The 24836-nt window shown below is 58.1% G+C and overlaps 1 protein-coding gene across 6 annotated transcripts in view; it reads right to left on the bottom strand.

Moving 5' to 3' along the window:
• Positions 1-133: 133 nt before the first annotated feature.
• Positions 134-24836, bottom strand: part of SCRIB (scribble planar cell polarity protein) — a 51677-nt gene continuing 26974 nt past the window's right edge. The window contains exons 20-44 of one of the 6 annotated variants that reach the window (XM_082235460.1): positions 24737-24817; positions 23758-24042; positions 23416-23526; positions 22452-22628; positions 22019-22135; positions 21493-21681; positions 21169-21288; positions 20978-21034; positions 18040-18108; positions 17859-17942; positions 14805-14873; positions 14618-14668; positions 14161-14208; positions 13701-13829; positions 13489-13596; positions 10794-11046; positions 10251-10428; positions 9820-9912; positions 9540-9734; positions 5334-5492; positions 4693-4832; positions 4514-4551; positions 3926-4000; positions 2967-3015; positions 134-1679 (exon numbers count right to left, since the gene is read on the bottom strand). In XM_082235460.1, the coding sequence (XP_082091586.1) occupies positions 1510-1679; positions 2967-3015; positions 3926-4000; positions 4514-4551; positions 4693-4832; positions 5334-5492; positions 9540-9734; positions 9820-9912; positions 10251-10428; positions 10794-11046; positions 13489-13596; positions 13701-13829; positions 14161-14208; positions 14618-14668; positions 14805-14873; positions 17859-17942; positions 18040-18108; positions 20978-21034; positions 21169-21288; positions 21493-21681; positions 22019-22135; positions 22452-22628; positions 23416-23526; positions 23758-24042; positions 24737-24817 (3045 nt within the window). In that variant the 3' untranslated portion in view covers positions 134-1509. Of the gene's footprint in view, positions 1680-2966; positions 3016-3925; positions 4001-4513; positions 4552-4692; positions 4833-5333; positions 5493-9539; positions 9735-9819; positions 9913-10250; positions 10429-10793; positions 11047-13488; positions 13597-13700; positions 13830-14160; positions 14209-14318; positions 14726-14804; positions 14874-15959; positions 16230-17858; positions 17943-18039; positions 18109-20977; positions 21035-21168; positions 21289-21492; positions 21682-22018; positions 22136-22451; positions 22629-23415; positions 23527-23757; positions 24043-24736; positions 24818-24836 lie in introns of those variants that run through there. The other 5 variants (XM_082235455.1, XM_082235458.1, XM_082235456.1 and 2 more) reach the window with 5 other exon arrangements.

Raw genomic sequence — 24836 nt, 5'->3', positions numbered from 1 at the left:
GCCCCACTCCTGCCCTTGTGGTTGGTCAGTGTGAGAGCAGGATGAAAGCCCGAGTCCTTGGAGTGGCTTGAACAACTTGGACAACACAAGGTGAGTGAGGGAAAGGCTCTGCCAGCTCAAGAGAGAAGCATCGTTTCTAAAATGTAAAGTAAACTTTATTGTCCTTGAACCACAAAATAGATTTCTTTGGTTGTACAAATGTCACTAGTTACAGTCTTGATCTCCCTCGGAGTGTTCTGGGAGAGGAGACAGACAGAGAGACATGCCACAGCCCAGCACCTAGAGAAGTTGTATGTTAGTCACGGAAACCCTGCCTGATCACTTCCCAAATTGCTCATTAAAAGCAAATGCTAAAATTAGATTAAAATCAAAAAGCTCTAACTGCTGCTGTGGAAGCAGCCACTATGCAGCTCGAGAGGCAGGCAGAGGGAAGCCTCCCCTCTCACCCTCTGCAGACAAACACAAGTTCTGTTAAAATGACCCTCTGATTTTGGCATGAGGAGCTGCTGCATCTTGTCCTTTGGCAGAGGCCGCCTGGCAAGTTTGCACACGTGATGAGCACACACACGTCAGCCAGCGCCACCCACTGCTCACCACCACCCAGCCAGGAGCAAGGCTAAGCCACTGCCACGCACAGGCAGCGCCACTCTTCTCTGAAAGGGGCCCAAGAGGCTGGAGCCAGCAGGCAGAGCAAGCAGCAGCCCTGGCCCTCGCTGGAGCACCCTCGGCCGCCAACCTGTGCCCCAACATCTTTGCCCTACCCTGCACTACCCCTCTCCCTGCGCCCCAACCACCAAATCCCCCCTTTTACCTGTACCTTCTATCTGCTTCACTCCATCCTAATGAAACTAGCCTGCTCCTACTCTTGCTCCCACGCTGCTCTACATTTGCTAGCACCAGGCAGCTCCCAAACGTTCCCTCCGGCCCTTGCTAAAGAGGCAGAAGTGCCCATTTCCGCCCGTGCCCCCCTCACGGCATGGATGGCCTCCCAGGCTCTACAGAAGGAGAAGGAAAATGGCAGCACTTGGCAATAACTCCCCCTCTCCCTCCCCATCCTGCACAAGGGTGCTGTCCCTCTGCTACCCTTTGCCAGGGAGGGGGCAGGACAGCTGGTGTTTCCCAAGTGGCCCCCTCGCTGTTTGGCAAATGTCAGCTGGGCCCGGGCCCTCTGCAAACAGTGGTCAGCCTGAAGCAGCTGCAGCACCCGGGCACCCCCGCCCTCGCACGCACGCACGCACACACTCCCACCCAATATTTACACGCACACATGCCCTGCATGGGTCCCCCCGCCCCTCTCACTGCTCTCTTCGGCCCCCGTTTGCTCACAACCTGCCCTTCTGCGTGAGGAGGAGGGGGAGTCGCAGCCCACAAGATGCCAGCTGAGGCGCCAGGGAGCTTGTTCTGTCCAGGCCCACCTGGGAGCCTGCTGGCCACATCACCACACTGTCCACAGAGCGGACCCCCCACTTGGCTTGGTGGTGTTTCTAACAGCCCCCAAGGGCAAGTCTACTATGTGGGGACAGCAGTTTCCAGGTTGTGCTGGGTTGGTCGGAGTTTGCGCTTGCCGCCGCCGCTGCAGAGCCCCATCTCTTCCCGAGGGGGAGTTGCGCTGGGAGTCGAGGGGTCATGCGCCCCAAGGGGCTCCTGGGCTGTTGCCTGTCCGTCTTGCTCCTGGCTCACTGGAGTGGGGGGAGAGCAGAGGGAAAGAGGTCATGGAGGGCTGAAGGGGTGGCAGCATCTGACCCCAACCCCCTGCCTCGCTTGATTCAGGAGGTGCCCAGGGCAACTTCTGCCCCCTTTGGGCACTGCCTGCTGCAGGAGGCTCTGGAGCCCCCAGGCTGGGCCCTTCTGCTGTCTGCACAGGCTGTGGCCCCGCAAAGGGGGTGGGGAACTGGGAGGCCTCCGCTTTCCAAGCAGTGTCCAGCCAGCTTCAGGTGGGCTGAACCGAGGCGCCCCAAGCAAGACCTCAGGAACACACAGACAGACAGACAAACAGGCAGGCAGGCAGGCAGGCAGGCAACCCAAGGCAGGCCGAGATCCTGCTGCTTCACTGGTGGCGAGCAGGAGCTCCTTTCGAGCAGTCAGAAGTGGGGGATCCTGCAGAGCCACCAACTTCCCCGCTGACACACCTCCCAGGTCCCCTTGCTGTGCCCAACACACACACACACCCCGGGGAAGAATGGGAGCCAGTTGCTCCAAAGCAGCTTCCTGAAACCAGAGGTGGCAACTTGGGCCCCAGACTGGGTGCCCAGTGGTGCGTGTGCACAACGTCATGACGTCACATCGCTCGTGACGGCAATGGGGCTGGGGCAGCGGAGCCTGGGTGCCCATGGCCCCATGGAGATGGCACTCTGGTGCCCCACCCCCACCGTGGCAACCAGGCCAAGACCTCTGCTGCACCCCAGAAGCATGCCCATGGCCGCAGCAGACCCAACAGGGGTGCCAGAGAGCCAGCGGAGACAAGGCAGGGGGAAGAGGCCAACTGCAACGCGATGGCGAGGCACCCACAGTAGACATTTTGTGGGTGCCCAAACCCTCAGGACCCCCCAGAGATGGCACCAGTGCCTGAGACCTAGAAGCAACCTCAATGCTCTTCCACAAAGCCCCTCATCTTTTGAGAATGCTTTCCCCCCTCCTGCCTGCCAGACACCTTCAAGCCTTGCCTGGAATTAGGCTTCCAGGGTCAGGGTCCCTGAGGGTATCCCCAACTTCTTTCCAAGGGAGGCAGCTGGGCATGCTCATTGGGCCACTCCCAGCCCCTTAGGCAGGATCTGACCCACCCCGACCCCACCAACTGCATGCTCATCACAGCACTCCATTCCTAGGCAGTGCAAGGGCACCCTACCCACAGCTCCTTGCTGCTCAGCTGACCATTCACTCTAGAAAGGAACAGAAAAAGCAGAGGCCTCAGGAGAGAAGCGCTGGTGGCAGCAGCCAAGGCCAGGAGGCTCCAGCTGGGCACTCACCTGAGCTGCTGGCATCGTTGAGTCTGCAGGTGCTTCCACCATCTGGAGTCTGGAAGGACAGGGCAGAGCGGGATCATTCCCTGCCTGCCTGCTCCCCGCCCCCCAGGACATAAAGCGCCCCTTGCCCGTTCCCACGTGGTTGGGGGGGGGAGCAGAGCATGCGGTGGGAGGGGGAGAAAGGGGGTGCAGAGAAGAGCAGGGAGGAGGCCCCAGAAGCAAGAGAGGAATTCCAGAGCCAGGGCGCCTGGTGCTAAAGTGCCCCTCGCTCAGCCTCTGGGCCCCCTGCCCACCCGCCAGGCAGAGGGACAGAAAAGCAGGTCGGGCATGAGGTGGGGCCAGGGAGATCTGGCAAGAGATCCCACCAGAGCCCATTAGGTATCTTGTGTGGTTCACATGCTCCCTATCTGTGAGGCCCCCAGACCCCAAGACACTCCTAAGGGCAGGCCCTGCTGGCCATGGCTGGCAGACGGAGGCTTCCCAAGACAGAGACCAACTGGTCTCTGGAGCCTCCAAGGAGAAGGCTGGAAAGGCAGAGGGGCAAGGCAGGCAGCAAGCAAGCGGCCCCCTCGCCCCCAGCGCTGCAGAGCCAGCCAGATCATGAGCCAGGATGAGCTCAGCAGCCTAAGACCACTGCCAGGCGGGATCCAGCACAACACCTGCCTGGCATGGCCTGGAGATGGCAGGGAGGGGCCAAGAAGCCACTACCGGGCAGCCTGGCCTGCCTGAAAGGGGTCTTCAGCAGCCTCTCCCCCCTCCCCTTGGAAGGAGGGGCAGCAGGGTTCCCACTAGGCCTGGGACTCTGCTCTGGGTTGGGGGCAGCCTCCAGCCTAAGCCCCAGTGGCTGCCAGTGACCCCCAGGACTCCACCCTCCCCCGCCAGACCCAGACTACCAGCGTCAGACCCAGACTACCGGGGGGGTGTGTGTGTTCCTGACTGCCCCCACCACATACAGCTTGTACCTGGATTTCATAAACTGGTTTGGAAGAAGGAATGGCAGCAAATTCCCTGTAGAGAAACTTCTTTTCAGGCACAGACTGGAGGGCCAAAGGAGTGGCAGAAAGAGAGAGGGGGAAAGAGGATGAAGGAGCATGTGGGGAAGCAGGGGGGAGGCTGGGGGGGCAGGCGGGGCCCTTCCTGCTACGCTTCTTGGCAGGCTGCAGGGGTGGACTGGGGGGGGGGAATCAAGGGGCTCCCTCATGAAGTTTCCCTGTGGCAGCCATCTTCCCACCTCCCTAAAAGACCCCCCACCTGCCCTGGCCAACGACAGAGTGCAGCAGCAATGAGGTCATGCCTGAGGGCCACAGAATGCCCCCCCTCCCCAAAGGGGGAGGCTGGCTGTGCTGGTCAGGGCTGGAGCAGAGACTGGGGGGGGGGAGTCAGAGGAAGCACCAGGGACCCCCCAAGACAGAGGGAACAGTGTGGGAAGCAAGGAGGGAGCCTTCTGGGCCATGGCCAGGCGCCCCCCCCGACCTGAAGAGCTGCAGGGACCTCCATGCTCACAGCCCCCCTCCTCTGAAGCATGACTGGCGCTGGGTCCCGCTCCTTACCAGCCTGCCTGGAGAAGTCAGGATCCGGGTGCTGCAGTCTGAAAGAGAGACAGGATTTGGAGAGAAATGAGAGGATAAATTGTGCAAGGGGGGGGGGAGACATCAAACCCATGCCTCCTCTCTGGGCCGCTGTGGGTTCCCCTTCCTAAGCCAGGCTGCCATGACAGAAGGTGACCTACCCTCCAGAGGGGTGGGCGAGGGGGTGGGGGCGGGCGAGGGAGACTCCGCCAGCTGCTCCAGGGTGGACCTCTTCTTGCCCTCCTTGGACTTGGCAATCACCATCTGGGCCTTGAGGGCATCCTGCTCCAGGGACTTCATCCTGCCAGGCGGGAGAGGAAGAGAGGTTGGCGCACCTGGGGTGGGCTGGCAAGACAGGCGGAACAACCGTCACCCGGGGCGGGGGGACATTGCAGGGCCCTCCTCACTTGGCCAACGGAGGAGGCGCTGAGTAGAGTCGCCCCAAAGGGCAGTGGCAAGGGAGGGAGGGAGGGAGGAGGGGCGCAGGAGGAAGACCACAGCCCCCCCATTGCTGCAGAGAAGGCAGAGACTTGGTGGGGGGCAGAAGGGCCCCCCTTGCCTCCTTCATCCAGGGCGGAGGCTCTCAGGAGCAGATCTGCCCCCGCCTGGTCTCTTGCTTGGCAAACACGCCTGTCCAGCGCAGGAGGAGCAGAGGAGGCAGAGCAGGGACTCTCTAGTGGTGGCACCAGCCAGGCCTTCAGCATAGGTGTGGCCCAGCTGCCCCTCTGGACCGGGGGGGGGGCACCTCTGGGGCTGTGCAGGCCCTGGGGTGTAGGTGGGGTTGTGTGGAAGTTCTGCCAACCTGGGGTGGCCCCCTGGCCCAGGGCTTCTTGTGGTGGTGGCGGCGGCAGTGGCAGCAGCAGCAGGGCCCTGCCCCCCCAGTGCCTGCTGGCGGGCTTGGTAGAGCCTCCGGGCCAGATCCTGCTCATACTCTTTCATGCTCTCTTCTAGGGTGGAAGAGCTGAGGAGGAGGAGGAGGAGTAGAAGGGAGGCGCCGAAGACGTCCCGACAGGCAGGAAGATGGCAGAGAGAGAGAGAGAGAGAAAGAAAGAAAGAAAGAAAGGAGAGGGAAGGAAAGGGTGGGCAGGAGGAAGAGGCAGATGCCAGCAACGGGGGGGGGGGCGGACCTCACCTGTCCTGGTCAGTGGAGAAGAGGGCAGTCCCCCCTGCCCCCCCCAATCACAGACAAGCGAGTCCCACCAGGTGCATGCAGATGGGTGGAGGGGGGCAGGAGGCAGGGGCTGCCCTGGAGAACCCCACATGCACAGCCAGCCATACTGAGGGAAGGGGACTCCAAATGGGGTGGGTTTCTGAGGGGCACAGTCACACAAGGGGAGCCCTCCCTTCCCGATACGGGAGACAAGGAAGGTGGTCCAGAGCCTCTTCCCAAGACACCTCCCAGCCTCTCTCGTTTGGTGCCCGGCTGGCATCAGCAACTGGCAGGGGGACGAAGGAGGGGAGGGATGCCAGTTCAGGGTCTTTATCAGGGGTGGGGCTGCCTGAGGTCCCCAGAGCCCTGTGGAGATTTGGAGGTGTGGCTCAGGGCACCGCCGCCAGGCTGAGCCTCTTGCAGAAAACCGGCCTCTCTGTTCCTGGGCTGAGTTCGCCAACCAGACCCTGAGCAGCCATGGAGAGGAAAGAGGAGAAGGCCTGGGAAGCGAAATGGGGGCCACTTAAGGGCAGAGACTGAACTGAGCGGTGAGCAGACGAGGCTCCTCGTCCTGCCGCAACAAGAACCAGAGGGGGGGCTTGAGAGGCCGAAGAAGGGCCCTTGGCCCCCTCCAGTGCGGACTGGAGCTGGTGGGGCAGCTGTCCCTCTGGTGATGGCAGCCGCCATGGCATCTCACCCAGGAGAGCTTTTCTGGGCAGCCTCCGGGTCTTTGCAGATGAAGCAGCTCTCCTCCCTTCAGACTGGGGGCTGCAGGCGGAGCAGGGCCAGCCGATCTCTCTTGGGCCCCTGAGCAGCCTGAGGATGCGGACAGAACCCTGAGAGGCAAAGGAGAGCAGCTGGCTTCTCAAATCTCTGGACTACATGAAATGTTCCATCCTTGGGCAAAGTGCATGGCAGCTTCTTGGTGGAAAGGTGAACTTTGTCCTGTGCAAATAAGTGCTTTTTCTTTTCTTTGCTAGGACTTCTCCCTGCAGAAGCCATGCTGGTTCCATTTCAGCAAGACTCGTCCTTCTATATCCCTGGCAATTATATCTTTAACAATGCCTTCTGGAGCCAGTTTTTCTGGAAGCAGATGTTACCAGCATGTAATTCATCATATCCTCTCTTAGAAACCTTTTTTTAAAAAATCCAATGACTGGCCGCTTTCCAGGGCTGATCTCGGTGACAAGAGGTTTGGGTTTTTTTGGTGTGTTTTTTTTAAGCTTACCAGCAATTTGAGATTTGAGCACTTTAACAACTCCTGGGTGAGTGCTATCTGGACCCAATAATCTGTCAGTTTACTTCATCTTTAAAGCCTAGAATTTTGTCTCTTGTTACCGCTATTTCTCTGTTCCTCTGACTCCCTTCTGGTGAAAGCTAGAAAAGTGGGGGAAAGAAACGAATGATTCTGAGACACTTTGACTTAAAATAAATACTGGATTGATATTATCATGGACTGAATGCTTTAAGTAATCTTTTTTCCCTTTTTTATGCAACCAGCAGATAGAACATTTCTTTCCCTTTTGTCTTTTATATTTTCTTTTGCTTTTATCTATCTCTCTCTTCATGTTTTTTCTTTTCTTAGTCTTCTTCATGTTCTTTCTTCTTTGGAGTCGCATGATTGGGGACTTCGCTAAGGTCCAGGGATTGTGCATTCGTGGGGGTGGGAGATGGTTGACGGAGGGTCCTGGGCGGGAGACGGGGAAACGTTGGTCTCCCAGCATGAGAAGCTGGGAGAAGAAAGGGAGGCCCCTCAGGGAGAGCGGAGAGGGAGGGCTGCCTTCTCTGGGTGGTGGGGGCTGGCAGTTACCGTCAGGAGAGGACTGTGTATTTCTTTGTAGTTGTCATCTTATTGTATTGTGTAAAAATTGACATCTGTCCACTTTCAAAATGTTGACTCAGGTTAAACTTGTGGTCCACTAAGCCCCTGGATCCTTTTCCAAAATATTACTGGCAATGTATTTTTAATTTCTGTTGGAAGTGGCTGGGGAAACTCAGCCAGATGGGTGGGGTACAAATAATTTATTATTATTATTATTATTATTATTATTATTATTATTATTATTATTAGCCAGGTGTCTCCCATCTTACATTTGTGCACCTGATTCTTCCTGTCTAAGTGCAGAACATGACATTTGTCCCTACTGAAACTCATTTCGTTAGCTTGGGCCCAGTTCTCCAATCTGTCAAAGTCCTTTTGAATCCCGTTTCTGTCTTCTGAGGCATTAGCTGTCCCTCCCAGTTTGGTGTCACCTGCAGTTTTGATGGGCATCACCTCAATACCTTCACCCAAGTTGTTTATGAAGAATTTGAACAACAACGGGCCTAGGACAGAACCCTGAGGCACCCCACTTGTCACTTTTTGGGGGTATGTATCTTAAGAGCATGCTTCTTTCTTAATTTTTTTCATCCTCTTAATGGGGTCTGCTCCTAAGCCAGCCATTGGGTCGTATTTCAAATGAACCTTTTAACCGGCAGAGAGAGAGTTTCAGTAGTATTTTATAGACGTTTCGGAAGTAATTAAAGGAGGCCTTGCTGGTCTTTGCCCCAGGGACTGACCTCTAGGGCTATTGAGTGGTGCTGGGGCAAGTTTGTGGTTCTTCCGCTCCCAGGTCACTCACCCCATCTGCCCAGGTCCTTTGAAGATACCCCCATCCCACAGCAGGGGAGCAATCCTTCCAGAGCATTTGGAGGTTAATTCCTGTTACTGTATGTTTCTTCCTCAGAGATAATACGATAGACAGTAGCTATGTTCATCACCACTTAATTGCCTCTGCCGACAGCGTCTCGACAGAGGCAACTAACCAGCTATGATGCCTCCCCGGAAGTCCTCCTCCAAGGGTGTGAGATGTGGGGCTGCCACCTCCTCAAGCGCCTTGCCCAGGAAGGGACCATTTGTCACTTGCCAGTATTTGCCTAACGCTTCTGGGTCCAGGGAGGTCTTATTAAGTGGGGAGACATCCATGCCTCCTTTGACCCCCAGCCAGCCCCTGCGGCTAGTTCTAAGAGGCCAAGATGGGCAGGGGCCAAGGCTGGCCACACTCCTTCAAGCCGCTTGTCCATATCCTCAGGCTGCTAGAATCAAAACTGACGCAGTGCAGAGGGAGTAGGCAGTGTGCTAGATGCCGCTTCTAGTTTGCTCTGAGGTGGCATCCCTCTGCCCAAATCTGAGTCATTTTGTTCCTCAAATGCCTGGCAGGGATCTTGTGGCTGGCCCCCGGGGGTGTCAGGGCAACGGGAACACAAGTCCATTCACCACTCAGAAAAGCTTGGCCACACGGCTACTTGTGGAAGCCACGGTGGTGGTGAAGTCAGATTTCTTTGCTGCAGCCACCACCACACGGCAGGTGCAACGGTGCAACTTCACCTGTTTTGGGTCAGGCTAATTTACGCCACCCCAACGCAGTGGGTGCCCCACCCTGGCAGGGCAGGGCAGAGCAGCTGCCTTCTGCCCAAACCTCACCAGGGAATGGTCCATGCAGGATGACGGAGCTGTGTCCGGGAGGCGGGCAGAGTGGGGAGGGATGGGGCATGAACCCCACCTGCATTCTGTTAGGCCTGGGGGCGAGGCAGTGGGGTGAACATTCAGGCCACAGGGACCCATGGGAGCAGAAGGAGCCACAGAAGCGGAGCAGAGGCACCCATGGTGGCCCCCTGGCCTCCCACACACCCCATCTGAGGACCCCCGGCTGGCAGAATTCAAGGCCCACTCTGGCCTGATCCAGCACAGGCAACCGATGAGCAAGGCAAGCAGCTAGAACCCCAACCTGCTGTGAGCTGGTGCTCCCCAGCCCCCTTCAGAGACCATGCCTGGGGGGCGGGAGAGGGGTGCTGCCCCTGCCCACCCCCCCCACCTACCGTGCTGCTCGCCACATGGCCCTCTTCTCGGCCTCCAGCGCCCGGCGCTCGGCTGGGGAGAGCTCCTTCCTCTCCTGGGCGCTGAGCAGCTCTGGGCTCTGCATGCGGAGGCGCTCCTGCTGTCGGCGCTCGGCCTTCGCCGTCCTGACGGGGGCCCCAGGCTCACTGCCACCTCTGGGGTAGACGGGGCTCAGCCTGGCCAGGAGAGAGCGTGGCTCAGTGGGGCAGACCCACCCCCCTGCCCCACAGGCCCCACCCTCCGCCTGCCCTCCCATCTTACCCAGCCATGGAAGTGGGCCGCACCTCCGGCCTCCGGCCCTCCTCCAGGGAATTCCTCTGCGAGGAGCCATTCTGCCTCTCCGGCTCTGGGAACCTGGCAGGGCACAAAGCTCTGTGAGCCCCAGCCAGGGCAGGGACCGGGGGGTGGGGAGGGGCCCAGAGACCAAAGGGGACCCCTGGGGAGAGGAGTCCGCAGGCGGGCGCTAGAAGCCCCCAGGCCAAGCGCTGGGACTTGGGAGGGCAATCCCAGGGCTGTGGACGGAGCAGGGAGAAGGCTGCTCTTTGCTTAGGGTCCTGTCTGTGGGCTTCTTCCCACCAGCACCCCTGGCTGGTTCCTGGGAGAAGGGGACGCTGGGCTAGAGAGGCAGAGCACGCCTGCACTCTCCGGATCGAGCCCTGCCCCCTCCCCGGCCTGGGCACCAGCGCACTCACCAGGGCGTAGAGGGCATAAGGCTCTGCCCCCCATCCAGCTTCTCCACTCTGTACTCCACGCCCTCAATGAAGATGCTGGAGGGGACGTCTGGGGGGCGTCTCTGCCTGGCGGCCTCTTCCTCTTCCTCCTCCTCCTCTTCCTCCAGCAGCTGAGCTCGCTTCTGCTGCAGCTTGCGAGCTGCCAAGTGAGAAGCCGGCAGGTCAGCCTCCCCACAGCCCCCCAAGGGTGGAAGGACCCCGGCTGGGCAAGGGAATGTCTCCAAGAGGGAGCTGCCTCTGAGATCCAAAGATGAAGACAGGCGGCGGGGGGAATCTACCTGAAAAGCATGAGGGGACTCCACCCCATGGCGTCGTCCTCCTCCTCCCCACCAGGCCGGGGGCTGAGGCAGGGCGAGGAGAGTGGCTGCTGCAGAGGGGCTTCAGGGAGGGAGGTTTCACTCTAGTGTTTCACTAGAGAGCAGCCCCCCCCCCCAGCAGTTAGCAGCCTCTGGGCTAGTAGCCCCTGGGGGGCGGGAAGAGCCTGGCTAACCCCATGGCACGCACCTTCCTCCTCCTTCATCTTCCTCAGGTCTTCCTCCCCAACCAGCGACACCCTCTTGGGCGGCTTCTCGGCCGGCTGCTGCTTCAGCTCCACCTCAAAGTACTTCTGCCTCTCGCGGAAGGACCTCTGCTCTGGGCTGTGCAGGCCGCCCCCCAACAGTGGGGCCTGGCCAGGAGAAGCAGGGCCCCCCGCTCCCCTGAAACTCACCTCGGAGGGGGAGGGAGGCTGCTCTGCACTCTTCTGCTTCTGGGGCTCCTGAGGGAAGAAAGGGCAGGCAATGTATTGACTCTACAGGAACCAGAACCTAGCACTAAAAGGGTATTGGAACTGATTCAAGAATTTGGACAGGTTGCAGGTTTCAAGTTGAATAAGATGAAAACCAAGGTTTTAGAGAAAAATTTAACTATGAATGAGAGAGAGAGAGAGGTTTCAGGAGGAGACAGGACTAACATTGGTTAAAAAAGTGAAATACTTAGGGGTTAACATGACTGCTAAAAATGTGAATTTATGTAAGGATAATTATGAAAAATGTTGGATTGAAGTGAAAAAGGATTTAGAAGTATGGACAAATTTGAAGTTATCATTGTTAGGCCGAATTGCTGTGATAAAAATGAATGCGCTGCCAAGGATGTTATTTTTGTTCCAAACATTGCAAATTTTGGATAAGATGGATTGTTTCAAGAAGTGGGATATTTCTAGATTTGTTTGGCAGGGCAAGAAGCCTCAAATAAAATTTAAGATACTAACGGATGCTAAAAAAAAGAGGTGGATTTGCCCTGCCAGACCTTAAACTTTACTATGAATCAGCTGCTTTTTGCTGGCTGAGAGAATGGCTTCTTCTTGAGGGAAAGAAATTGCTGAACGAAATAAATTTGAATTGGAATACAAAAAAGTGAGGTATGAGGAGGTCCGGGAAATAAGTTAATGAAAGATAAATGACAAAAAGTTGGAATTGTTTTTAACTGTTTTTTTATTTTTGTATTTTTTCTTTTTCATTTTGTAATAATATGAAAATTTCAATAAATATTTATTTAAAAAAAAGAGAGAATGGCTGCTTCTTGAAAACACTGAAGTGTTGGATTTAGAAGGTTTTAACAATGTATTTGGTTGGCATGCATATTTGTGGTACGGTAAGGTAAAAATACATAAAGCGTTTAAAAATCATATTGTTAGAAAAGCATTGTTTAATGCCTGGATAAGATATAAGGACCTACTTGAAAATAAAACCCCAAGGTGGTTGTCACCGATGGAAGTGAAGGCTCAGAAAAAGCTCAATATGGAGGCCAAATGGCCGAAATATTGGGAAATTTTGGAACAAGAGGGAGACAGACTGAAATTGCAGAGTTTTGAAAAATTAAAAAATAGAGTGCGAGATTGGCTTCATTATTATCAGATAATGGAGGCATATAATTTGGACAAGAAAATTGGCTTCCAGGTGGAAAAATCAAAATTGGAAACAGAACTGTTAGAACCCAAAACCAAGATTTTGTCAAAATTATTTACAGAAACATTGCAAGATCCAGGAATGTTAGAAGGATGTTGGAATGAAACAATGTGGTTTTAGCAGAAATGATATAAAAGATTAGGTAAAAATTGATTTCTTAAGTGGTGAAACGAGAATGTAAAATTATAGTACACTAAGATAAATTATTAGGATAAAAACTAAGCGGAAAGGATTTGCTGAAATATTTAATTGAACTAGAATACAAAAAAGGGAGGTGTGAGGAGGTCAGGGAAACAAGTAAATGAAAGATAAGACATGGAAAGATGGAATTGTTTTTAATTGTTTATATTTTCTTGTATTTTGTATTTTCTGCTCTTCTTTTTTATTTTTTTTAAAAAATTCTTTCTTTTTTTTGTAACTTTTTTGAAACTCTAATAAATATTATTTAAAAAATAAATAAATATACCTTTCTGAAGAAACCAGAGGCCTTTCTCCTGGGCATGGTTGGCCAATTGGTGCTAAAGAAGGGTAGAACTTTCTATATGTATGCTACAACAGCAGCAAGAATACTTACTGCAAAGTACTGGAAGACACAAGAACTACCCACTTTGGAAGAATGGCAGATGAAGGTGATGGACTATATGGAACTGGCAGAAATGACTGGCAGAATCCGAGACCAGGGAGAAGAGTCGGTGGAAGAAGACTGGAAAAAGTTTAAAGACTATTTACAGAAATATTGTAAAATTAAGGAATGCTAGAAGAATGTTGGAATGAAGTGATATGGCTTTAGTAGAAAGGTTATAAGGAATTAAGTACAAACAGATTAATAGAGTATTAAAAGAAAAATAAGGTTGAAATGTGTTAAGATAATTATAGGATAGGAAACAGGGGAAGATGGAAAGGAATTGCTGAAATAATTAATAGAAGTGGAATACAAAAAGGGAGGTGTGAGGAGGTCGTGGAAATATGTGAAAGAAAGACAAGACATTGAAATTTATTTATTTATTTTCTCTCTCTTTTCTTTTCTTTGTTGATGTGTTTTTAAATTGTTTTTGTTTTGTCTTGTTAGTTTAATGTTTTAGTGTAAGGCAGTGTCTTTGTATTGTTTTTTCTTTGTTTTTTTGGTAGTGTTTAAATTGTTGTAAAAGCAATAAATATTATTTTTTTAAAAAAGAAAGGTCAGGCAATGGCTGCATCCGCAAAGGGCACTCTGCCCCCCCCAGGGCCCCCCCCAAGCCGCCCCTCCCACTCACCTCCGGCTCCAGGAGCAGATGCGGAACTGGGACAGCGGCAAAGGCCTTGTAGGCCTGCTTGGCGCTGACGGGGACGTCGCCTGGCGAGGGGGGCCTGGGAGAGCGCGGCTGGGGGCAAGAGGGCGCAAGTCAAGAGGGAGCGCGGCCCCAGGCCAAGGGGGTGCCACGCAAGCCACCAGCCCCCCCCCATCAGCCCCAGGGCAGCAACTTACAGAGTTGTGGGTGCTGGAGCAGAGCTCGGGCTGCTGCTGGAATGGATTGGGGCTGTCCCGGCCTTCCGAGGTCCCCGGGGCTGGGGCTGGGCGCATGCGGGTGACAGGCTGGATCACGCCCGGTTTGGTCTGGCACGGGGGGGGGGGGGGAGTCAGCCAGAAGAAAGGAGAGCAAACTCAGCCTCCCACCCAAAGGCAAGCAAAGGTCAGGGCAATGGCGACACAAGTCTGATTGACACCTTCTGATAACAAGGGGCAAATTGGACACAATGAATTAAAGCAAGATGTCCCCAAGCACGGGGGTCGCCCACAAACCTGTGTATCAAACTCTCCCCCCCCCCCCGCATTTCAGAGCCCTGCTGATGCCAAGAGGGGCTGGGCAAGGCCCCTTGGAGGCAGCAGGCCCCAATGGTCACAGCCCAAGGCCCACCTGGCGCCAGAGGAGGCCAGGAGAACTCACCGAGGAGGCCTTGCTTTCACTGGGGCTGGGAACAAAGTGGACGGCGGCAGCCTGGAAGGAGAAAGTCAGGAAGGCATTTGGGGGCCGGGAGGGGCGCTGGGGGCCGCCACCCAAGCCCAGGCACCTCCAAGCTGGCCCTGCCAGAACCAGGAGCCCCTCCCCAAACTTGCCCCACATTAAGCTCTTGCCCCCGCTCCCAAAAGAGACTCCACATCTTGAACTATGCTGGAAAGGCCCCCAGTGATGCCACAAACCGGTTCCTCCTGCCCTCCCAGACTACAGCGAGAAGCCACTCTTGCAGAAGCAGCCAAAAAGACCAGCAGCAGCCAGGGGGGCGAGTAGTGAGGGTCCCCCCCTGCCCAGCCCCACAGAGCATCCTCCCCAAGCACAGCCTCAGCAGCCCCCCCCCCCCGGGCAGAGGAGGAGAGCGGGCACAGCACACCCAGGGGGCACTTACAAAGCGGGTCTCTCTGCCCACCAGGTGGGCTGGCCGGGGGGCAGCAGGAGGCTGGAAGGCAGCAGTGCCAGGGAGAGAACCAGAGAGAGAACCAGAGAGTCTGGCTGACTGACAGGCAGGATAGGCAGAGGAAAGCCCCCCCCAACACACACCGCAGCCCCCTCCACCCCCCTGCAGCACCCCTTACCTGCTGGCTGCCAGGAGAGTAGGGAGAGTCTCGCCAGGCGGCTCCCGGTTCCCCTTCCCCCGAGAGGGCCTGAAAGGGAGGGGAAGGACAGCTGGTGAGCGGGGGGGGGCAGTGGTGTTGAGGGACCCCAGGGGTGCCCAGAGAGACCAGCCCCTCCCAACCCCAGGCAGAAGCCCCTTCCCTATGGGATCTGCCCCTCAAAAGGGGCTCTGGCGGGTCATGAATCTGCCTGATCTCCCCAGTTGGAGCCACAAACCTGCCAACACTCTTCCTCCACTCCAGCCAACTGCCCCTCAGAGCAGCGCCAGCTCCTCTGCTGCCCCCCTGCCATGCTCAGGACACCCCTCCCTCTAGTTTTGCTCCCCCCCCCCCGCTGCGAAGTGCTGAAGGAGCACCTCTTCATTGGCTGAGCAATGCTGGAACTCTGCCCAAAGGCAGGGAAGGAACAGCACCCTCCGTTCCCAGTGCAGCACATGTCTTCCTCTACACAAGCTCCTAGTCCCCATGGATGCACATTATAGGAGCCGAACTCCTGAAACCGCTTCCGGCCAGCTCCCAAGTGGCTGGATCAGTCACGCAGAGAGGGAGTTGTGTCAAGATGGAACTGTGCACACTGCAGAATCCCACCCTCTTTGGACATTCAGAATTACGACTTTTCTCCTGTTTTGCTGCCCACAGACACACAAACTGGCACAACAAACCACGAGCACAAACTGTCAAAGCAGTGTCTGCATGTTAGTGGCCCTTCCAAGAGGGGCTCCGGGGCTCCTCTCACGGGGGCAGCCCAAACGCTGCCCAAAGGAGCCAGGCCCAAAGCAGGTTAGTAGCCAAGCAGAACAGAAGAGCAGCCAAAGACTCTGCCAGGAGCCAAGGGAGGAAGGGGCCCACTGCCTCGTCCTCCTGCCCTGCCAAGGCACGTCCCCACGGCAGAAGCTTGAGCTCGCCTGCCTCGTCCCCCGCTCAATTCCACTCCACACACACACACACACTTCCTGCATGCAGTGCAGAGCAGCTGAGCCCCCCCTCAGGCAAGAGGTGGGGGGGGCGGAGAGGGTCCCAGCCCAAACCTGAGCCTTGGCTGCCTTCTCCCCGCTGCCCCGGCATGCAGCAGAGGCACAGCACACCGCAGGCCAGGCCCCAAGGCCGCTTGCTTGCCTTGGTGCAGAGGCTGGTCTTCAGCACTCCCCCCTGGCCATAGCCAAGGGGAGGCCCCCCCAGGCACGCCTTGCCCTGCCGGTTGGCCAGCACAAAGGGATTGGCGCTGAAGGGGATGGGCTGCGAGTCCACCAAGCTCTCTTCCTCCTCCACCTCCGCAGCCCCGTTGGGGGGGGCCGTGGCAAGGCTTGCCTGGCCCAGGTCCAAGGGAGGGGGGGCTGGCAGGGGAGGCGCCCGTGGGTCCCTTTCCATGGCACCAGGAGGGGCAAGCTGAGGAAGAGACACAAGAACTGCGTTTTCAGGGGCCACGGCTGGTGGGGCAGCTCCCTGCTGTGTGGCCAAGGGGGGGGGACCCTAGATGCCTGCAGGGCCCACGGGGTGGGGGGGAGACAGAGACCTGCCCAGGGGTGCAGGAGGATGTGGAGATGCCTCCCTGCAATGCATGGTAGGCCACATGCCGGACTGCCACTCCCAGTGCCGCCGCCGCCACCACCAGCAGCAGCCTCTGTGGTAACTGGTCTTGTTGCCTGGGGGCCCCCCCCCACAAACCCCGTCTTCCCTCTGGGCACAGGCCAGAACCCCAAGACGCAGCCACCGAACAGCCGGGCTCTGCTGCAAACCATCTGGGACATGTTTATTTTTTAACCCTGAAAGGCAGAAGGAAACTTCAGAGAAACAGAGAGGCCTCCAGCTACAGAAGGGGCTGGGAGTGCCCCCCCCCGCAATACCCCCTCCCCATTTGATCCCAGCAGTGGTGGAGTCTCAGGATGGGACCAGAAGGAGAGGAGGGGGCTGGGAGGCCCCATGCCTCTGCCCAGGAAGCCCCCGTGGATGCAGGGAGGGTGGCAATAAGCCCCTCTGTGTTGGCCGGGGGGAGGCAGCCAAGGGGGCGGAGGGCCAAGAAAGACCTCCATGGGGGAGACAGGGCCACCTGCTCTGCTCAGCAGGACAGAAGGGCCTCTCCCTGCCACCCTCCTTCCGAAAAAACCAAGGGTCTCCGCACAGGGACCCCTGTCTGGGACGCCCATCCCCTCGTCCCCCGCCATCCCTGGCACACCCAGCCAAGGGAGGGAGCTCCTGCCCTTTGGCACCCACCGCCTGCTGCTCCAGGAGGAACATGGCAGGCTGAGCAACATCCAGAGGGGCACAGCTTGCCTGCTCCCCACCGCCCTCCCCCCATGAAGGCAGGCACAGTAGCAGAGCCCTGGCCCTGACCAAGCCTGAGGAAGCAGTTCTCCCACTTGCTGCTGCCCACTAGCTGCCCGCTCACTTGTGCCCAGAGGAAAAGCCCTGCAGGTGCCAGGAGAAAGAGAGAGACTCACCGCTCCTGCCAGCAGCCACAGACAAAGGAAGACCCCCCCCCCTGCCCAGCCCCTTCCTCCAACGCCCACCAGGCAAGCCCAAAATAGCCCAGAGCTGGGCTGGCTCAGGAATCTCACTCAGGCAGATCAGATTTCCAGAGAAGCAAAAATGGCCCCCAAGCAGCCCACCTGCTCCCTCCTCACCCAGCCAGGCCAACTGGGTCTTGGGCAAGTGGGGGGGGGGCAAACGCCCCACTGCTCTTCATTGCTGCTGAGGGCAACCTCCAGCCCCGTCCCCCCCAGAAGCAGAGTCCCCCCCCCCTCGGTCTGCTGCCTGCCTCCCGGGTCACCTGGTGTTCCCATCTCTCTTCCAAACTCTGGGTGCTTCTCTCCTCAGCTTCTCTGCTCTCCCCCCCCCCCGAGAGCCAGCCCTGAAGCCAGCAGCTGCTTCGAGGGCACAGGACCCCCCCCCCTCCAAGTGACAAGGTCTCCATAGCAGCTGGGGAGACTCGCCAGGGGCCCCAATCCACAAGAGCCATCGCTTGGGTTGGCTGAAGGCAGAGGGAGCAGCCGAGGCCAGAGGATCCCCATCACTTACGCCACGGCTGGCTTTCTGGAGGCCGCTGTTGGGCAGCGCTGCCAAGGTGCGGTAGTCCAGCTGCAGGGGCTCAGCGCCAAGGTCCTGTGGGGAGGGGGAAGAGGGTCAGGGGGGTCTCAGGAGCGTGCCCACCCAGCCCAGCCCCCTTCCTGAGGCCCTCAGCCCAGCCGCCCCCTCTCACCTCGGCCTCCTCCTCCTCCTCCTCTGCCAGGAGCTGCGTGGCCGTCTCTCGCTCCCGGCGCTTCCGCTCCTTCGCAGAGGCAGCAGGCGGGCGGCACAAGCAAAGAGAGAGCAAGAGGGGTCAGCAGCAGAACCCGCAGGGCAGCATCAGGCCCAGGGACCCCAGAGCAGCAGGCAGAGTCCCAAGCGGAACCCACCGCTTCACAGCCAGAACCCGCAGGGCCCGGGGGTCCCCAGAGGGTGCTTGGTCTGCAGCAAAGCAGGCAGCCAGGGCCAGCCAGAGGGGCCCTTCCCTTCCCAGGCTCTGCCCCGGGGGTGGGGGGCTGGGGTCTTCCCTCTAGCCCCCCTCCTGCTTCTGTGACAAGAGCATCAGAAGAGCTCTGCCCCAGGGGGCCCATCTGGCCAGCCTCCTCTGATCACAAGAGCGGCCCTCTTCCCCGGGGAATGTGCTCAATCCTCTTCTGAAGCCATCCCTGCCTCCTGCAGCCGGCAGTTCCCCAGTTCAACTCCTGACTCTTCCAGCATTCAGCTTCACTGGGTGTCCACAAGTTCGATCGTCATGAGAGAGGGAGGAAAACTTTCCTCCCTCCACTTTCTCCAGGCCAGGCATCATGTTATAAACTTTTTTCAGGTCACCTATGACCGGCTTTTTCTCTAATCCCAAAAGTCCCTGATGCTGCAACTTTTTCTTCATAGTAGTGGCACCCACACCGTGGAACCATCTCCCATCAGATGTCAAGGAAATAAACAACTACCTGACTTTTAGAAGACATCTGAAGGCAGCCCCGTTTAGGGAAGTTTTTAATGTCTGATGTTTTATTGTATTTTTAATGTTTTGTGGGAAACCGCCCAGAGTGGCTGGGGAATTATTATTATTATTATTATTATTATTATTATTATTACCATCCCTCCCTCAACCATGTTCATTGTCCTTTTCTGAATCTTTTCTAACTCTACAATTTTTAAGGTGAGGTGACCCCAACTGTGCAGCGGACTCTGAATGCAGTTGCATCACAGATTTGTATTATATTAATCGCAGTTTTATTTTCAATTCCTTTCCTAATGAAGATTAAGAGGCAAACTTTGAAAGCAGGGAAGAGAAAACTTTAACTAGGATGATGAACACCACTGAAAGCCGGGGGAAATAACCCTTTTTTCCTGCCTCCCTAAAAACTGTCCTTTTCAAAGAAAACAAACTACAGACCCCCCACGGCCAGAGTCAGGTGCCAGGGAAAGGCCCTGGTCTTGGGCAAAGCTCTCGTGGGAAGGCAGGCAAGCAGGAGGGCGGCTGCTCCAGAGTCATTTCCTAGTTTCCAAAATCTGGCCCCCTCCTGCGGGACCCCAGCTGGAGTCACTCCCCCCGGAGGCTCTTTGCTGCTCCTTCCCCTTTGCCCCCCACCCGTTTCTCTCTCTCTCTTTCCCTCCTGTGCTGGTCAATGGTTGCCTTTTGCTCCAGGCATGAAGGAGAGTGTCCCCCGGCCTCTCACGTATGGAGCAGCCAAGGAAGGAGGCAACAGCCAGAGGCTTGGCCCCCTGGGGAAGGAAAAGGCACCCGGCTCCTTGGACCGCGGCTTCGCTCTGACCTGAGGACTAGCTCAGGAGTTTCCTCACAGGAACTGGCCTAGATGAAGCCTGGAGGGAATTTTGCACATCTCCATTTGGAAGTCGCCCCAAAGCACAGCCAGTTGCAGCGGCTGAGGAGCTGGACTGAGGGGCTGGGGCCTTCTGCTTTCTGCTGGAAGTCCGGGCTCCAGGTGCCACAAGGCGCACTCCCCAAAGGACCCAGCCTGGCCCTGAGTAGCCAAAGCCCAGAGCCCAACTGCCTCCTCCAGCCTCACATAAAGGGAGGAACGAGTGTTTGCTCTCCTGGCCAAACCAGGCCTCGTCTCTTGGGCCATTCCACGCCCACATTCCTTCCCAGAGCAAATCCAGACTCCCGAGATCTCACAGAAGGCGGTTGGCCCAAGGATTCTTCCTCAGGAGGGAATATCTGAACTCAACAGGTACGGAAGAAGCCATATGCTTGGCCGGGACCCGTCTGCCTCTGCCTCGCACAGACTCACAGAGGGGGGCTTCCCTCCCTCCCTGAGTGGCCGGCACTGTGCCCAGCGTGTGGCCACCTCACCCACCGTGGGTCCCCCTGGGAAGACCTACGGGGGCCTCCTAAAACCGCCTGGTGGCGAAGAACCTGTCTGAGAGGTGCTGGTCAAAGAGAAAAAGGCTCCCAGCCCCTGTTGCTGCTCCCAGAAGGAGAACGCCCCAAGCCCAGAATCATGGCCAGACAAATGACAGACTCCCCCTGGTTTCCACTAGACAAAAAGGGCCCATTGCTCAGAGATGGAGCAGCGCAAGCCCTGAGATTGAATTCCAGAACCTCTTGGCAAAGGGCTGAGGAAGACTTGTGGCCCTGCTGGGGGGCCAGGCACACAAAAGGGGACGACGACACTCTGCTGAGCACAGTATCTCAGCAACGGCTGCGTCACCCCCCCCCCCCCCCGGAGCCAAGGAAGGCGGCACAGGCGTTATGGGAGGCGCAAGTCACCTGGCACTGCAGGCAGAGGGCATGGGCTGGGCTAGAACCAGCAGCCTCCTTCGGGCAAAGGCAGGCAGGAAGCTGCCCAGGCCAGGCAGATGCACTCGCAAGGGGGAGAGGGAGACATGAGCAAGAAGCAGAGGGAAGGTTGCCGGGACAAATGGCCACTCCCTGCCAGACCTCTCCCCTCACCCCCGGCCCAAAGCAAAGCGCAGCTTCTAGGGGAGAGGAGACCTCAGCGGAGTCAGCGGTTGGGGGGGAAGAGCCCAGGCCCCAAAGCAGCCCCAAAGCAGCCCCAGCAGGAGGAGGGGGGAGGGAAGGGGGCTGCCAGGGGGACTGGAGGCCCCGATCCAGGCAGCCCCCTTCCCTCACCCTGGAAGGGTAGAGCAGGGCCATCACGTCTCACCACTTTCTCCGTCTCTTCCCTCTCCCACTGGGTTGTCTCCCTCACCATCTCCAACTCCTGGGGACACAAAGGAGGCGGTCAGACTCCTCAAGGGCTCTTCTCCATATCTGGGGGGCGGGGCGGGGATTGGCAGCCTTGCCAGAGAGAAGGGGCACCTACGCCTGCCCTCCCCTGGGAACCACAGGCCTCACCTTCTGAAGGACGTCCAGCTCCTCCGGACTGAGGTCCCGGTCAATGGAGGAAATGCTCTCCAGGCTGTTCTTGCGCCCGATGCCGGCCGCAAAGGGGTTGGCAATGATCCCTGGAGATATCTGGGGGGCAGACGAGAGAGGTGGGGGGGGGGGCTCTGGTCCCTGCCCAGCGCAGAGGCAGGCAGAGGGGGTGTCTGGGGGGGCACACCAGACCCATGGTGCACCTCCTCTTTGAGAAGCTGCCCTCGCCACAGGGCTTCAGCAGGAAAAGGCACTGAAGGCAAACCTCCAGTCCCTGGCCAGGCCCCCCCCCCCAGCACCCACCTCAATGGCCGCCACAGCCTTGGGGTCAAACCCGTCGCAGACCAGCACCAGAAGGGTGTCTCCCACAGCGCGCAGGATCTGGACCGCTTCCGTGTGCGTCATGCCCAGCAGGCTCTGGTGGTTCACCTCCAGGATGCGCATGCCCACCCTCAGCCGCCCGTCACGGGCTGCAGCCCCTGTGGAGCTGACCTGCACAAAGCAGAGGAGGGTGAGGAAGGAGCCGGGGGGGGAGGGAGGGAGGCAACCCCCACCCTCAAGGCCCTGGGAGCAGCCAGAGCTGGAGGGGCCCTGGAGGCAGAAAGGGCCTCATGGTTTGGGGAGGGGGCAGGCAGGGGGTCCGGCACCTTCTGCTCAAGGCTCCAGCCCCCCCCCCAACAAAAGTCCTCAGAGCAACCCTGGGTGGGAGGGACGTGGTGTGGAGACACGGCTGTGGGCCCCTCCAAACACAGCTGGGACCTCCCTCCCCCACTTGGCACTAGTCCAGCACAGCAAACTTCGGCCGGGGGGGGGGAGTGCCACCCCGTACCTTAGAGATGAAGATGCCCTCGTCCGTGGGGTCAAAGGGATTCCCCGCGTGGCCCTTGGCACCTCCTCGGATGCTGATGCCCAGTTTCTCCCCTGGCCTCTTTTCAATGCAGATCTCCTGACAGAGTGAGCAAAAGCAAGTTGGGGGGGGGGCTGGGCAGCTGGGCAGCAGCCCCCCCTAGCCAGGAGAGAGGGGCCTCCTCCTTCCCAGTCCTGGCTGCCTCCACCTCAGCTCCAGCAGACGGGCACTGGGGAAGGCTCTTTGGGAAAGCAGGGGGTGGGCAGCGGAGACCCCATCCTGGGGAAGCCACGGAGGCTGCAGGCCAGAGGGGAGGGAGCTGTGGTGGGTCAGCCCAGCCACATCCCAGCGGGGCTGAGGATGCCCAGGCCTGAAGAAGGCGCCTCTCCAGGGGCACAACAGCAGAGCCCCCTACCTGCATGCCCGGGGGCGGGGGATCTCTCCGGACGACCATCCTCAGCTCCTGCGTGTTGGAGAGCAGCGCCGTCACGGCCTCCTGGTGCGTGGCGTGTCGGAGGCCAATGCCGTTCACCTCCAGGATCCGGTCTCCCACCCGCAGCCCACTGCGAGAGGCCAGGCCACGAGGAATCACCTGCCAAGGCAGCGCAGAAGAGGTGGGAAAGAGCCCTGCCTGCGGCCTGGGGGGGGGGCAAGCTGGCAGTGTCCCCAACACCTGCAGCCAGACGGACACTTGGCCTGGCCGAGAGGCTGAAGATGTCCGCCCCCCCCGCCCCCCCAGAGGCACTTCTGTCTGCTGATACACATATATCTCGCTTCCTTTTGGTCTGATGTGACTGCTGTCCCTATCCACTTTTCACAGGCAAAATCCTCAATGGTTGCAGAGGTCCGTGTACTTTTAAATCACATTCCTGTTATGGGGATTAATGGAAGGCCAACAAACGTGGACTTTGCAAGCTCTTCTGCTGCTAACAGCCTGCCCACCCCCCAGAAAAACTATTATACAACAGTCTGAGGGCCTGGCTGTCTCTTGGCCACTTCTGAATGCATTCCCTATCAACGCCCATCTCAGGGGAGGCTCTCTCTGCGCCCCTGGGGGGCCTGCAAGCCACTTTTGTGTTTCATTTGAGATGGCTGCACTGAGGGGGGTTGGAAGCCCTAATGGGCAGGCTGGTTCTTTCCCTGTTCTTCCTTGTTAAAATTTGCTACTAAAAATAATTTAATGAAAACAGGGGGCTCTGAGCAGAGAAAGTGGAGAATTGGGGGGGGGGGCTTCCTTGCTCTTTGGGCCTCCAAGGGGGGCTCTGGAGCACACGGAATGGCAAGATTCGCAGAGTCAATGGGTTGTGTAGTAACCCCTAGGCTTCCCAACCACGGTGTTCTCAGGGGAGGGCTCCACACACAGCCCTGCAAGCCTCTACCTTGGAAATGAAGACCCCCGGCTCATGGATCCCAAAGGGGTGGCTGGAGTGGTCGCTGCCGCCCACAATGCTGAGCCCCAGCGGCCCCCCCGCTTTGACCAGGATCACCTCCTGCGGGCAGAAAGCAAGAAAGCCAAGCCAGGGTCAAGAGAGGGCCCCACGGAGGAGGAGATGCCAGGGGGAGAAGGAGGCTGGAGGGACCCACATCCAAAGGGGAGCTGGCAAAAACCAGGGTGACCAGGGCACTTCCCAGGGTGGGCGGGGGCCAGGCAGGAGGGGCTCCCCATGCCAGCAGCTTCCCACAGGGACAGACAGACAGTGCCCCCCATGCCCTTCACCTACCTCCGTGGGGTACTGGCTCTCCAGGCTCTGGGCAGGGTGGCTCCTGTGGGGCAGGGGCGTCTCCTCAGGTGGGCTCTCCCCGCGGGTGGGGGTCGGTGGTGGCGGAGAGTGTGCCCGCTGTGCCCGCTGCCCCAAGGGCAGGTCTTCCTCGCTGGGCTGGGTGGCGGCGGTGGGGGCAGCGGGCACAGCCTCTCTCTCTACCAGCAGCGCAATGGTGGGGGAGGCGGCGGTAAGCAGCGCTACGGCCTGATCATGCCTGGCTTCCGTCATGTCTACCCCATTGATCTAGAATGGCCCCAAACCAGCGTCAAAGGGGGAGGCAGGGAGGGTATGCACACAGGGCCCCCAATCCCAGGCCTGGGACCAGAGGCAAGGGACCAGAGCCTCGGCAGGCGGAAGGGGGCTGGGAGGGCAAGGCGTGTGTCCCCCCCCCCCCCAGATCAAGGCAAACATCAGCTCAGGACAGGGGGCCAAGGAGCACCAGCTCTTTTCCTGCCCTCGTCCCCAAAGAGAGGGGGGAAGAAGAGGTGTGGGGCAAAGGGTACATCACCCAGCAGAGGGCAGAGGAGAGAGAGGGAGGCAGACAGACAGGCAGACGGAAGCCAGCACTGACGAGGCCGTCACGGGGCTTACCCCCCCATCCTCTCTCATCACGGCTGCTGAGCAGAGATCGGCTGCGCCTCGGGAGGGTGCAGAGAAACAGGCCACAAGGAGGAAGAGGAAGAGGAGCAGCAGGAGAGGGAGGGACGGACGGAAAGAGCTTCAGAACAAAATGGCTGGCCCCCCACCTGCCGTGCCCACCCACGCGGAGTTCCAGAAAGGTGACTCCAACATCACCCCCTCCAAAACACAGCCCACTTCCCCCCTGGCTAGACTCAGCCCCACCCTGAACGGGCAAGCAGGGGGCAGGGGGGACCCCAGAGCCTCCTGAAGGAACCTTGCCTGGTCCCCAGGCAGCCCCCCAAGAGAGTCCACTCACCAAGATGACCCTGTCGCCCACACAGAGGGTCCCGTCCCGATGGGCTGCGCCCCCCTCTGCAATCCGTGAGATGAAGATCCCCTGGGGAGGAAAGGAAAGT

The sequence above is a fragment of the Podarcis vaucheri genome (assembly GCF_965113315.1).
Source record: "Podarcis vaucheri genome assembly, chromosome: 8".
In the NCBI taxonomy this organism is placed as follows: Eukaryota; Metazoa; Chordata; class Lepidosauria; order Squamata; family Lacertidae; genus Podarcis; species Podarcis vaucheri.
The sequence above is the reverse complement of the archived record's forward strand: the minus strand, read 5'-3'. Positions and strand labels throughout refer to the sequence as shown.